We start from the raw sequence: 14,971 nt of genomic DNA on the forward strand, positions 1-14,971 counted from the left end.
AATTGAAGGAAAAATAGGTGACCCATTACAAAATCATGTCATGTTTGTACGTGGGTTGGCAGACAGTAGGTGGAGCTCAAGAATATGTACGTTAGTTTTCAGTGGGATTGATAAAACCTGCTGGTGGATTCATAATAGGAAGGGGTCTAATAAGAAAGCCAGACCTACTGCCAGATGACTTTGAAAAAATTTGATCTTTTATAACTAAAACATATACATCTTCAAGGTATTTGGTTGTCTTAAAGTGCAAATTAGGACCTAGTAGGAAGCTCATAAGCAGGTTGGGCATTTATTTCTTGTACCTGCCAACCTGAGTTTTCATATGAGGCAGATTTTCAAAGAGATTTATTCAAGCAGAAGTGTAAACTAAATAGATGCAAATTCTGTTTTCTCACTATTCCTGTACAACTGCAGCACATTTCTGAGACTGCCTCACGGAACCATGATAGAAAGGAGGAAGAAATTATGTTGACCTCTCCCATGCCACACCTCACAATGCAAACAAGGGTAATTACAGCTGCAGCTCTGTCTGTTGATTTATGATCAGAGGCTGCACCAACAACAGCACGCAGGAAGTGAGGTTATCCAAGAGAACGTGAAAGAGTCAGTTCTGTTAAAAATTGAGACAGGAATAGTAGGACATGAGCTGGGACCTGGGACTTTATGTGCCTGTAGACATTTGAGTTAGGAACAGGTAAAAGTAAGCTTTCTGACAGTGTTGTCCTCCCCTCTCTTCCACTTACTGTACACTTTAACAAGCGTTCAGATGTAAAGTTGGGTGCTACCTGTATTTGGAGGCATCACCCCCCAGAGCTTTGTTAGAGGCAATGTGCCACACCTGAAGGACTTACTGCTAAAACTAACTGGAAGTGGGCGTTGCGAAGATGTTGTTTGCATGGGTGAATTATTTATCAGTTTTCCCCTGTTTCCTGACCTTTTCTTACATTAAAAAGAATAAATAACTAGTTACAGCAAAAACTCTTATGTATTAAATGAAAAATGTTTCAACTGGAGATTTAAGTTCTTTGATTTTCTTTGGGTTTTTTCTTTCAGATTTTATTCCTGTTGTACTTTACTCCAACCCCAGAGTTGCCATTTTGTAGCCATAGGCCCTCAGACCATAGCTGGATCGTGCCCTGTGTAATGGGGACACGTCCGTGTTCATGTGACGTCACTCGTTCAGCAGCAGTGCTTGGGGCCGGCTCTGGGCTGTATCTAATCAGATTTGTGCTCTTGACCCTTGTACAGTACACCGTGCCTCCTTTCATTTACAGCTGGCTTCCTGCCTGGATTATTTACTTCCAGTTAGCGCAGTGAAATCTAAAGCATTACGTGTATTTCACTGAATATTGTTAGGCTGATTTGAATGCTTAAATGAATAGAGCAGTGCAAAGCAAAGAAGGAAGCCAACAATTCCCTCATCTAATTTAGTCTGAAATTGCTTCTCTTTCTCTAATACGAAATCACAAATCATAATAATTTTGTGTGTGAATTCTAAGCACTTCCATGAGCCTGACTGGTGTTTGGTTCAAAACAATGGCTTGTAGCTCTGGAGACTGTTGTGATAACTTCAGACAGCTTGGGAGTTTTCAAGCATTTATATTTTTATGGAATGTGGTTGCTTTACTTGAGCCACTTAAAACCTTGAAGCTGCATAATTTTTTTTTCCTCTTTTTTTTTTTTTTTTTGTGATGAGAGAAAAAGAAATTGACCTCTACTAAAGAAATTATCCCTACGTTTTTTCTTGTTTGACCTGTACAATTAAAGCAGCCTAAGAAGATCCCCCCTGAGCAGGTTCACACTGTCCTGCACGAACACCTCAAACTCCTGCATATGCAATGTGCTCTGAGTGAGCTGGACACAGTTTAGGTGTGTCAAGGGAGCACTGGGTAAATGTAATTTAAACTAGACCATGCAAAAATCCTAAATAACTTTAGAGGCTTTGTAATAACAGATGGGGTTAGCAGAGGCTCCTTAATTTCTCTTCCTAATGGGCTATTAGGAACTCAACACAGGACATATGTTCAAGTGAACTCATGTGGCCATGGATTCTATGAACTTAAAAATCTTTTCTTATTAAGCTTAGTTATCAAATTTATCAAAAATAATCCAGCCAGCCATCCACAGAAACAGATTAAGGGATTATAAGATATTTTAAGATTCTAGGAAGAACTTTTGAAAACAAAGAAATAAAGCTGATGGCTGACCTTTTGGTGCTGGAGAGCATATGAAATACGTCAATAGATGTCTTAGCAAAAGGATTGTATTTGATGTTTCTAAGGTAAAAGAAACGGGTTTATTTCTCACATGAGGAGTCCAAGAACCCAAAGTACCAGCAAAAAAATTGAAGGGCAGGAGAGTGAAAATGTGACTAAGCTATCCTTTGTTTCTCTGAGGCAGTATTTAAAAATGTAAATCTTACCTATGTATGAAGCATAATTTGGAGCAGCCTGAAGGTTGTCCTCAGTCATGCTGGCTGAAAACAGCTCCATGATAGCCATCAGTGCAGGAAATGCCATAGTACCACCCAGAGGTTTCTCACATACTCTTTGAGATTCCTTCCAGTAATGTTAATTTTCATAGTGCTATATCACAGTGTCTTGCAATGGTTATCATCCATTCATTGACCTATCTAGGCAGAAGTCATACTAACCTTTAATAAAAAGAAAAATCCCACTAGTTTAATGTAAAAAAAAAATTTAATTTACCATTTAAATAAAGTATCCTTTTTCCTATCAGTTATACTGTTGATAAAAAGCATCAGCAGCTGATGTATGAAATTGTACAGTATTCATTTTTAAGGTTCATTATTTCTGGCATTCTCTCAACATACATAATTTTTGATTTACAGACAGGAAATAAGGAACTGGCAGTTACCATTTGTATTAGACCTGCCAGTCCAATCCTCCTTTTCTTGAAAAACTGGGGCTTTTATTCTTGATGATGGATGAGAACCTTTGTTTAAATTTCAGTGTAGGTTTACACATTGATAAGTCATAGTATTCCTGTCCTTTTTTTTTTTTTTTTCCCAACCCCATAAAGAACTCTTTTATGGAACTTCTAGTTACTTTCAGAGCAGAAGTGGTCCACCTTATTTTGCACTGCTAAATTGGTTGTTTCTGCTGCCAAAATAGCTAAGTCATCCTAACAGCCCTTCTTGTCACTTAGTGTACTTTGAGTTGCTTGTCTTGATAGCTTCTGTTCATGGTATTGCATGTGAAACCTTAGTGTGTGATACTGTCTTGCCAGCATTATAAAGCAAAAACACCTTGGCTGATGCAAGGTATCATCCCTCCTCCCTGCCCCTCCAGTTTTAAAATTGGATTAGGGTGTTATTATGAGAACTTTTGATTAATAGTCTTTAAAAATACAGTCCTTGATGAGATGTCCTGCCACAGTGCCAGAAAATTTCAGTCAAGAAACAAGAATCACAGTTGAGGCTTTGGGGTTTGAAGTCTTGCAGGGTATCTTTTAATCTTCTCTTCTCTGGCTACCTGCTGAAGCAATACTATGGAGCTCCTCAAAGTGGAAAAAGAACTCAAATTAAAATATGCTGCAGCACAGTGCAAAGAGAAAAGGAGGGTACTTTCATATTCCTATTATATTATCTACTCATTCATTGTTTGAGTTTTTCATAAAGTAGTCTACAGCAGGACTTCATCTTCAAAGTTAGTATTTTCAGCTTCTTCTCCGGCCAATCTTACATCCTTTTTGTTGCCAGGTTTATTACTTTAAAGTCCATTTAATGTTCTGTTCTTTTATTTCTACCCTGTTTTCCTTTTCTCAGAGGAGTCTCTGGCACAGCATCTCCTACACATGGCCAAGTAGTCTGGCTATCTTTATGAACATTCTGGGTTTGGTGCTTAACTTGGTGGTAGGTACCTGCAAACCTTAGGTGGTCAGATAGGTAAGGGAACTTAGCACATCACACTTCCATTTCCTTGTTATCAACACTGAGGTTTCCTCTTCTTTTCAGATAGGCACTCCATCTCATTTTCCTTGAAAGTCAGTGCACATTTTATGTCTTTTCTTAGTGCTGCTGCTTGGTTTGTGTACCAGTTCCTGTTGCTGAATGCAGGCACTGAGGGCACTTCCCATTGTTCAGTCAGTGTGGGAAAGAAGTACTCTGTTATTAGGTGAGAGGTACCTTGCAAGTAATACCTGAGGACATCAATAAGCATTTAATATATGTGTCCTACTAATTATGTAATATATTTGTTGCTGATGAAAAAGACAAGTAACTATTCATTTTAACTGCTCCTTGGCATTAATTTATTCCTAATCCAAGATATAAAATATCTGTGACTTCTATATTTTTTAGGTACCACCCAAGTAATAATTGATTGATCTCTTCAAAGTTTGTCATTCTTAAGTGTTACAGGCTTTCTTGTACTGCTCAATCCAGTCCATCTGGTTTTCTTTCACCAGATCTGTTAACTAGGCTGCTATGGAGGCAATGTCTTGTCTCTTACAGTTATTATAATTACCCAAGTTGTTTGCCTTTTTTTGCCCTGGTTCTTGAGAGGGCCTTGAGGTATGTCAGACAGATTCTTTGCTGAGGAGCAGTCTGCTGACTGGTCAGTAAGCTATGGACTGTGCTGTCCAAGAGAATGGAATCACAGGCATAAATAAAACTGCTGCTTTTTATTTTGTTGTAGTGCTTACTTTTACTTTGCCAAATCAGACATGTTCATTAATTCAGTTCTTTCTTTCTCAAGCGATTTGCACAGTCCCATGGGACTATCACCAAGATAAAGCTGTTCACGGAGAGTTTTAAATGCTGAAGGTACCTTGGTTGCAACACTGACAACGTTTACAGGGTTGGTTTCTTGCTGTTTTTTCCAAGGACTGTCTGCCAGAAGCTTCCTAATTAAAAATAAACATATTTATCATTTTCCTTGGTTACCAAAGCTCAATTCCTAGTTGTCAAACAGTAATCAACTCCTTTTCCTTTTTTTTTTTTTTCTTTTATGTGTGTATAATTGATGATGCAGGCATAGATGTTGCTTGATTGAACTGGAGCAACTGATTAAGCCTTTATCAGCACAGGGAGACAGGTATTGTAACTCATCAGGAAGAGAAGTTTGCCTTGTGCTGATGGCTTAAACACATCTCTGAGCCGGGGGATACCAAGACAGAGGAGCTAGGATTTCACTGGTGAGTGAAACAGATCACATGAGGATTCTGGCACTCTGTATATGGCATGCTGGAAGCCAGCGGTCACTGAATTGATGGTATCAGCTTCAGCTGTGGAAAGTGTCCCGGGCTGATATGTGAGTAGGGGGGTGTAGCAGCTCTGGTAGGCAGTGATGATACTGAATAGCTTGCTGAACCTCAGAGCACTGCTAGTAGTGACTGTTCGTCTTCAGTCGTGAGGAACCACAAACAGCAGAACTGAAAATGCCGAAGGATTATAATGTTTTTCAAATGCTGATAGCAGCACTTTGCTGCTTTTATCATCGTAAGTCTATTATCAGAGTCAAGGTAGGTGCTCTTTTTCAACTACAGTGTGCTAGTCAGTAATGCTTTCAGCTTTTTTTTAGAAGTGTTTGTTTTTATACTATGGTACAGAGTGTTTCTCTTCTAAAGAACACCTTTAGAATTCACTATTGTCTCAGAGAGAAATTTAAACAACTTGCAGTTTTATGAGCCTGAGGCTGGCTGTCTTTATATTTAGGGACTAAGTAAAAATGCTTAAATGCTTAAAAAGGTTTGGGACTTGCTGAGGAGAATTTTAGAAAATTTTCAAGTTTTCAGAATTTAACTGATCAGACCATTTGGTTCCCTAACTTTTTCCACCTATTTAAGGAAAACACAGGCAATTGTGCTCAGGAGCACAAGTGTTTTTTAAATGCTTCAGACAATTTTGGATTTGTTCTTATATTTTAGATTTTTTTTTAATTGCAACATACTCCTTGAATGGTTTGGGTTGGAAGGAATCTTTAAAGGTCATCTAGTCCAACCCTCCTGCCATGGGCAGGGACATAATTTACTTTATGCAAAAATGCTCTATATGCACTATAAGCAGAGGAAAAGCCTTCATAATCATTTTGAGTCACACTTACAGAAGTGTCTAAGCGACTGGGGAATTGTAGTCATGTGGGGCATCTAACTACTTTTGAGGATCTGTGAGTTACACTTCAGCTTTTAAATCTTTTTACTTAAGATTACATGTGAATTGTTCTTTGATTAACACTGTGGAGAACTTGCAATGAGGAAGGATGTGGTTGCTGTTGTCTTGCCTTTTGGCTTTCAAACTTTGATAGAGGCAGTTAAAAGTTGGGAACAGCTTCCCCCTTCTCTCACCTTCAGTGATTTAGCCCTGTAACTGTCTGTTTCTGAAAGTGGGGTATAGGGCTCAGTCTTTTGGACACACAGAAAAAGGGATTCTGATCAGATTGACTTCTTCTGACTGGGACAGGTGTCAGCAATTATCATCACAGTAGAGTGCAAAAGATGCTCAATTGTGCTGTAATTAATTTTTGTTCTTGTTTTAAAGCTTAGTTCTTCGGTTCTATAACTTTTTAAATGCCATTGGGGTTTATTGTTGGCTGTCAGAACAGTTAGAAAACTTGTTCTTGACCATGCATATACCCTTTGTTTAACTTGGCATGAATTTCTAAGACCAAAATAACGGTGGTGTTGTCATGGCAACTTCCCATTTAGTCTAATCCATATAGTCTCTAGAGAAACTGAAACATTAATAGTGTTTGCTGTATGGAGGGTAAAAAATAAAACCTTTTATGTAGAAACAAATTACAGTTGGGATCTTTCAAAAATAAGGCTCTATTTAAAGAGATTTGTAGCATTTAAAATAGATTTGAATGCATGTGTTCCAGTATGCAGATTTAGCATTAGTTAAATCTGATGAACTGCTATTTTAAGAAGTTTGGATGGTAGGGATCTGGGGTGCATTTGCTGAAGAGAAAATGGCTGTAGGTATAGAAACAGCCGGTGGTCAAATCAAGTAAGGTCTGAACCTTGGGGCCCAATGGTATGGATTCTGTGAAATGCCAAAGGGCCTAGGATAGTATGAACAATAAGATGGTATGAAATGAAGTCATCAGGTTTCTAATTATTATTATTATTATTATTATTATTATTATTATTATTATTTAATTTTTAAAAAAACTTCAAGCAAAATCAGTTTGTGTAATTAGATGAAGTTGGTTCTTGGTTTTAATAGTAAGTACAAGTGTAATGAAATACCAAATTGATCCATAAATAAGCATGCTGAAGTTCTCAACTACCCCTGAGAGATTCAGGTTTTTTCTGCGTTGAGATATATTCGTTGTGTTATCCAATTATTTGAAAACAGTATGTCACCAAGCTCAGAGATGCCTTGTTGTGTCCCACCAAACCTCAGAAAGCAGTACAGCACTTGAGCACTCACATTCTGCGGCACTTAATTTTAGTGTGTGAAATTGGGATCTCAACAGCAGATGTTGGGTTTATTTTCCCATGCATTAATAGAAAATACAATGATCAGTGCAGAACATCTGAGCTTGGATCAACTCTTCAGTCATGATGTGTCAGTACTTTTCATGATGTCAATTGGTTTTTATAGCTGTTTACTGTTAAGGTCAGCTTTTACATTGAAGGAAATAGAGAAACTTCAAGGCAAGGGGGCTCCTGTTTGTGCTTAAAAAAGAAGAAAGTGAAGAGAAAATACTAAATAGTGACTTGTGCCACTTCCAAGCCAAAATATTTTTCTTTAAATTTGCATTTTTTGGGAAGAGATGAAGTAGGTTAAGACTAAATCAGTGATAAATGGTGACTTAAAAAATGCAGAGGTCTGAATTAATGAAATCAACTTTGCCACAAGACAGGGTTTTTTTAGTACTAATCAGTATGGTTGTCATGATCAGAAGGGGAAGGGCCTTGAAGTTCAAGTATTTTCATTCTTAATTGTCTGCTATGATTCACCCTCAGCTGAAGCTGCGCAAAAGGGGAAAGCCACTCCAGTTATCAGGACTGCCAAGTTTTGTAACTTCCAGCACATTGATGTAGCACATTACTGGGTGATGCACTAATGCTGTGAATGTGACGTGCGTAAGAAGCCTTTTATAAGCAGCTACTTATTGCAAGTGCCATCTCTTATCTTGGGTGAATTGCAAACACTTTTAATAGATAGTAGATCTTAATTAATATTTCTTCAGTGTGTGATGATCTAAATCTGTTCCACTGGCATCCTCAGGCTTCATATATCCAGTTTCAGCATGTTTGTGGAGGCAGTTGGATTTGATAACACGCGAGTTACGTGTAATCACCAGCCCAGCATTGTGGGTCTGCCTTCTCAGTGTTAGATTTGTTATTGTTGGAGAGGGGCAGATGTGAAAAGACTGACTGCTGAAAAATTATGTGAAATTTTGTATAGCTGCCGTAACATTGATTTCCTGTTGTCTTGTTGCTCAGTTTGAGTTTTGATGAGTCTTATAAAATTATTTTCAATTTCCCATGGTAATTTTATAGTTACATGGCAGTAAAAGTTTGATTATCTTCTGTCATAAATATGTAGATAACACAGGGTCCACTGGTGCTCTGTAACTGATATCTGTTTGATGGGAATATTCTTCAGTAGGTATTTATGTATTTAACTTCTTGGTAGTACCTTTTATTTAGGTATGTCTCAGATTGAAACAAAGAAACCCCCTACATAACTGTTAACATCATTTCCCTTTGGAAATGGAAATCTCTAGGATCACCGAGCGAGGGGATTATGATTTGACTAACTCTCAACTCAGGATTTCTCAGGATCTGTATTCCAGAAATTAAGTTCTCTGAGCTCTGAATGTGGTCATATAGAAATGTTGTAAGATTTATAGAATTTGTTATAAGTGTGGCACTGTAGTGGGAAATGGTTGTTGAATCCACTACAATTAAGTTTTCCCATTACCTTCATTTGACATTAAATTGATCTTTGTACTGAAAGACTTTTTTTAGTTCCTTCATTCTAAACCAGTATCTTACTTATTAGTTGTCGTGGTTTGAGCCCAGCTGGCAGCTACACAGCACACAGCCACTCACCCACCCCATCCCACCCCCCAGAAGAATGGAGAGGAGAATCAAAACTAAAACTTCTAGGTTGATAAAAGAGCAATTTAGTAGCTTAAATAAAGTAAAATATAATAATAAGAAATAATAATAATAACAAAGGGGGAAAAACCTCAAGTGATGCACAGTACAGTTGTTCACCACCTGCTGACTGATGTCAGACCCTGTCCCTGAACTCCTATCAGCCCCGCTTCCAGGTAATTCCCCATTTTATACACTGGGCATGATGTTCTGTAGTGTGGAATATCCCTTTGGCCAGCTCAGGTGACCTGTCATGGCTGTGCTCCCTCCCAGCTTTTTGTGCACCTCCTCACTGGCACAGCATGAGACACCAAAAAAGTCCTTGACTTAGGATAAACATGATTTAGCAACAATCAAAACATCAGTGTGTTATCAACATTGTTCTCATATTGAATCCAAAACACTGCACCGTACCAGCTACTGAGAAGAAATTAACTCTATCACAGCCAAAACCAGAAAAAATTGGCCACTTTTCTGTGTGCCAGGCAACTTTTGTTGTTCATAGTAGCAGAGTGAGAACATGCACATGATGGAGTTTATTTGATTTTAAAGAGCCATTGCAGTCATGGTGAAAGTTTTCTTGGTAATTTGTTATCTTTTCATCATTAACCTAAAAAGTTGTCACCGATTACCTAAAGAAGCACACAGAAATCTTGTGGCTGCAAAATTGCCATTCTCCTGTATTAATTCATCTCTCTGAGTAAATCACCCATTCTGTACCTCCTATTACTTAACACAGCACTTGCTATAGTCCTGTGTGAACCTTGTGCCCTCTAAACTACTGCTGGTGCAAGATTCTGCCCCTGTGAAGAGCCTTGCACCAGCTATAGTTCAGTTTCCAAGTTAATCAGAAAATGGGTTCCTGTGTTTAGAAACTCCCTTTTTCCAGTTAGTTATTTCTCAAAAAAACTCTTCAGAAATCACTCTGTCTGTGTTTTTGTTTTGTAAGGCCTTGGCCAATGATGCTGCTTTTCTTTATAGGAGAAAATAAGACTGACAAAATAAGACTGCTTTTGAACAATATTGAAGAATTGGTTCTACATGAAAATTCTCAGTGCAAATCTGTTGGGTTTGATGGCCAGTTAGTAGAGTTATAAGTGAAGTTAAATCCACTGTACTCATTAAGACATATTATAAATTCACATAACTGTATATTTTAAAATGCTTGTATTCATAGTGCCAGATAGGCAGTCTGATTAGGATCACAAGGGCACAGGATTGAAGACTGATGGGATCTCTGCAGGCAGTGAATTATATCTTGATCCAGAATTTGAACTTTGACAATAAAATGTTCATTTTTTGTATGAACAAGGTGATTGCTGTCTAGTGGCTTGGAATTAGAGGAATTTTATTATTTTTCACTTTTCCAGATGCTTTTGGTGTCCTGTGTCTGTGTGTCCTATCCCTTCTTTCTTGTTTCACATCTTTGCCTTCCCTGTTGTTATTTCCTGTTCTTGTCCCAACATCCCCTTCATATTTTCTGTCAGTTGGTCTTTCAGTTAAATTATCCACTTGGCTAAAAGCTAGGTAAATCTCACAAAATTTAAGTTTTTTGTTAATCACAAAGTTTCTCCCATTTCCTCATTTGTTTGGAGGCTCTGTAGGACCTAGTGATTTTACACGGTCAGAAAGTCACACTTCAGCATTCATGGTGTACTTAAGCAAATATAGCAGGCCTCCAGTGTTGGAGAAAAGATGGGTTTGTGGGAAATCTGAAATAGGTTTGGTTTAGATGGATTCTGTACATTTACTAAACTTTAGGCAAAGTACTAAAAGTTTGGGAAGGGTACAGACTTGACTTTCTTCCTCAGTCAGATCACACTTCAGTTTTCACAAAGCTGTTCTCATTTATCCCTAATAACTATCTCTTCTCTTTTTATTTTTTTCTTTAAACCTTCAAGGCAACAGGAAATCAGGTGGTTCCAAGGCTGCCTGTTGGGCTTATTTAAGTATCACCTGGCAGAGCTGTGCAAAGCACCAGGAAGTAATTGAGATTGGATGGAAATGTGGCCCCCTTTAGTCTTCTACCCATAACAGTCCTTGGCTGTGCTTTGTGTAAATAATACTTTGCCAGAAGGATACAAAGAGAGATGATGTGAATTTTGGCTTTATCCGAACTGAATGAGGGATCTAGAATGACAGATTTTGGACCACTTCCAAACAGTGTCTAAAATTAAAAGCGTTTCCCTCATAATTCAGATTGTCTTAGGAAAAAAAAAAATAAGAAAAAGAAAAAAAACCCACAACCAAACAAAAAAATCAAAACAATAAACCAAACACATCATCACCTTAGAGAGGAATTGATTAATAACAATACAGAAATAACTGTGGGACTTCCTTTTGGTTTACTACCAACCTCATACAGTAGATTATTCAGCACAATCTATTGTGATAAATTCTGTTAGGATGGTTGACACAAGAGCTTGATATAGCGAGTTCCCTTTGGAGAGTGCCACTCACTCACATGAAAGTAATCCCTTAGATGCATAAACAGCAGATTATTGTGAGAAATTCCCATCAAAATACATTCACAAATTTCAGAGGTACAGCATACTGTGGTAGGTAGGTCAAGTCCTCTTCAAATTTGCTTTAAATGAGATCATATTTTGATGTTTTATTTCATTAAACTTCGATATTTTCCAGGTTTTGGTATGCTAGATTAACATTTGCCTGGGAAAAAAAAAAAAAAAAAGTAAAGTAATAGGTAACATCAAGGATAGCTTGTTATATCTGTAAGCACAGTTAGCTGCTGTTTTAATGGCCCTGAAGTAGAAATCCTTTGTGAAACGTAATTAACTTCCATGAAGCTTCTTAGTTTATTAAAAACACTAACTACTGACTGAATTTTTTTCCCTCCTTCTAAAGTCTTGGCTCTCTAGGTTTTCCATAGTGTATGTAAGCAGGATTGAGGGTTTTTGCCAGAGGTTGATAATATCGTATTGCTAGGTAGTTGTATATTTTTATTTTAAGGACCTGTGCACAAAAAGTCAGCATGGCAGAAATATCTTAAAATAGCACCAGGACTGGAAACAATGCAACTAAAATGTGAACAAACAGTTCTGGAAAGCACATACTTACAGGGAGTTCTTTGTAGGTCAGGAAAAGCATCTGTATTTGAAAACAGTTCTGCTGACTTGATTTGCTTTTATATTCCAGGGATATCTGACAGGGTTGTTACTATGAAAGATCTCAAAGTATTTAAACTGGAAGCTTCCCTGTGTTGCTTCAACCATGTTTTGTTGCAAAATACATGGAAGTCTTTAATTTTTCCCTAGACTATTTTTAAATTTCTTTTTACCATCCACTTCATTATCTAGCTGTAAATGTAGATTCAGCTTTCTTTCTGTCATGGACTAGGAGCCAACAAAGTGTCTTAGGTGAAGAAATAAAACAAGGACATACTCCTAAATGCAGGTTTGTCACTATGAAATTAGGGCAAATTTACAGCCTACCATTGCTGTCCATTAACTTTTGGGTGCTATTGGGAAATGAGGCTGAAGTATCTGCATTGTGTTGTATGGAGTAAGTCACCTTTTCTTTTGAAATTGGCATAGCTAATAATTGTTGTAAGCCCACCCTCTTCTTTATTTACAGGCTTGCACAGGTTGTGCCTGGAGTGATTTTTGAGCCTTGCATGATGTGAAGTTCACTGTATGCAGAGATTCTTCCAGAGCAGAGGCCTTGGGTGTAGTGTTTAGCATAGAAGGGTATAGGCTGGTGAGATTACAGACAGTTCATCAGTCACAAATCTCCTTTGGTAGACATAGTTTCTATAAGAAATCAGTGTCAGTGAACAAACAACTGTCCAGGAAGACATGCTATAACTAAACTTGCTTACCTAGGCAGTTTTCCCCTTGTGTATCCTGGGATTTGTGCTAGCCACTGGAGTTCTTTCACTAAATTCTGAATTGCATGAAGTTTATTTAAGCATGTTTGCTTCATCTCAGGAGATAACTGACCTCTGTGGCAATCAGAGTATATTCCATGGTGGAGAGGATTTTTAACAAATCAGTAATTATGAACGTTAAGAATTTAGTTGGTTTGAACTCATTAAATGTTTTTCTTGCTGTGTTGTTAGATGTAGTTCAAATGCAGTATGTATCTCATTAACTTCATTTGAGTAATGAAAAATCTGTTCAACCACCAGAAGAAATTCTAGGTTTCTATGCTGTATTTGTAATTAATGGGTATCTCTAAGTGGATCATCCTGATATTTTTAAGATAATTCGTGTCAGTACCATGGATGAAATTACTCCATTTCATCCTGTATAGGTCTTTGGTAAAGACCTATAGTTCTTTTTGTTGGCTAAAAGTATTACTCTCTTAAGCAAATTCAGTTATTGCCTTTGTATCCTATAGTCTGTTCTATTTACAATAGTTCCGCCTACCACTGAGATACAGTGAGATGCTTTTGGAATGATGATATCAATTTCTGTAATAGCTTTGGGTTCTTTAAGATCTCTATTCAGTCAAAAGCATCTTTTAAACCTTAAACATGATTCACATTACAGTAATAGTTCCTCTCAGAAGATCAGCAAAACACACAGCTGTGACTTCAAGAGCTTGTAACACCATTGCAGCTGGATGCCTTTGTTTACCCTGGAGGGGGTATTTTAAAAGCTCTCCAGCCACTTCCTTGTGCAATTAGGGGGAAAGGTACTCTTGAAAAGCCTCAGCTCAATTTGTGTGCTCTTCATTCTACCTTCAGCTTGTGTAGATGTTATAAGACTTACTATTGTTCTCTTAAGATGTGCCAGTGAAATGGCTGTTAATTTTAGAATCATTGCCAGTCAGCTTTAAATGGCTTCCCAGCCATTTGAGTTGGGACATACAAGCAGTAGGTATATGCCAGAGGTCCTTCACCTGTCCTGTCTGATAGGTCACAAGGGTTTGGGGTGGCGGAGGAATTTTTGGCTTTACCTGACTATGTTTTGATACTTCAATATGGTTTTGAACTTCAGTCCTCATCAAGCCTCTTCTGTTACTCCTTCTATATCCAGTAACTTCACTTCTTCATGTTGCACATGGGTTTATGAACAAGCCTTTTCAGTGAAGGTCTTCTCTTTTTTTTGTGGCATGGTTTCTTCCTGCACAGACTTCTCATAAAGCTTGGAAGGAGTTGATGCAAAACCTTGATGTACAAATGCACAAAGAATTTACTTATTGATGAAAATGCTTGTCCATTTTGAACCAGATTTTTATGGATAAATAACACCTTATTCTGGTTCACAGAAGGGAAACTAAGGTGAAAAGTGATTCTTTACCAGGTTGTTTTTATCTTCCACCTTTCTGTTTTAGCTACTAGTGTTTGTCTAAGAGAAGCCTTAGTTTTCTCTGAGAAAAGCAGAGAGAAGAGGAGAATTTATCTCAGAATTTCTCTGGCTCCCAGCATGTTTAAATTGTCTTGGCAGCAGGATGCCTCCTCTGGCATTATCCCACCAAAAATCTGCTGTCTGGTAATTTGTTGTAATTCAGTCTGCCTGAAATTGCAGGGAGGATTGTTGAAAGAAGTGTTAAATGTGTGCCACCTGCTCCCATGGTTAGGTGCTGTGAGTATTCACTGTGAAGAAGAAAAAGCTATAGAGAGCAGTGTTCATGGAAAGAACAGGAATTGGTGGGCAAGCCTTCCCAGTTCTTTTTAAAATAATGCATGTGTTCCTTATTTGGATCAGTGTGTCAGTTAAAGGAACCGGTGAGCTTTGGCTCATATCCAGACCTAAGAAAAACAACCATAATGCACTGGAGCAAAATGCTGCATTTTAGTCTGTGCACCAGCTGGAGGCCCCCTCTCTCTCTCTCCTTATCCCTTTTTTTTTTTTTTTTTTTTTTTTTTTTTTAAATGGTCTTTCTCTGAAGAGAGGGTATACTCTGATTCTTTGATCAGTGTAGAACATGT

The 14,971-nt window shown here is 37.8% G+C and overlaps 1 protein-coding gene across 10 annotated transcripts in view; it reads left to right on the forward strand.

Annotated features, from left to right (window-relative positions):
• BCAR3 (breast cancer anti-estrogen resistance 3) overlaps window positions 1-14,971 on the forward strand; it is a 94,281-nt gene that overhangs the window by 66,980 nt on the left and 12,330 nt on the right. Inside the window, exon 1 of one of the 10 annotated variants that reach the window (XM_017729895.1) lies at window positions 5,139-5,157. The exons of 8 other annotated variants lie outside the window; for them this stretch is intronic. Coding sequence is in view for 1 of the 2 variants with exons in the window: in XM_017729894.1 (XP_017585383.1) it covers window positions 5,401-5,484 (84 nt within the window). In the remaining variant the exon portion in view is untranslated. Of the gene's footprint in view, window positions 1-5,138; window positions 5,158-5,385; window positions 5,485-14,971 lie in introns of those variants that run through there. One more of the 10 variants, XM_017729894.1, reaches the window with a different exon arrangement.

This window comes from Corvus brachyrhynchos, unplaced genomic scaffold (genome assembly GCF_000691975.1).
Source record: "Corvus brachyrhynchos isolate BGI_N302 unplaced genomic scaffold, ASM69197v1 scaffold101, whole genome shotgun sequence".
NCBI lineage: Eukaryota > Metazoa > Chordata > Aves > Passeriformes > Corvidae > Corvus > Corvus brachyrhynchos.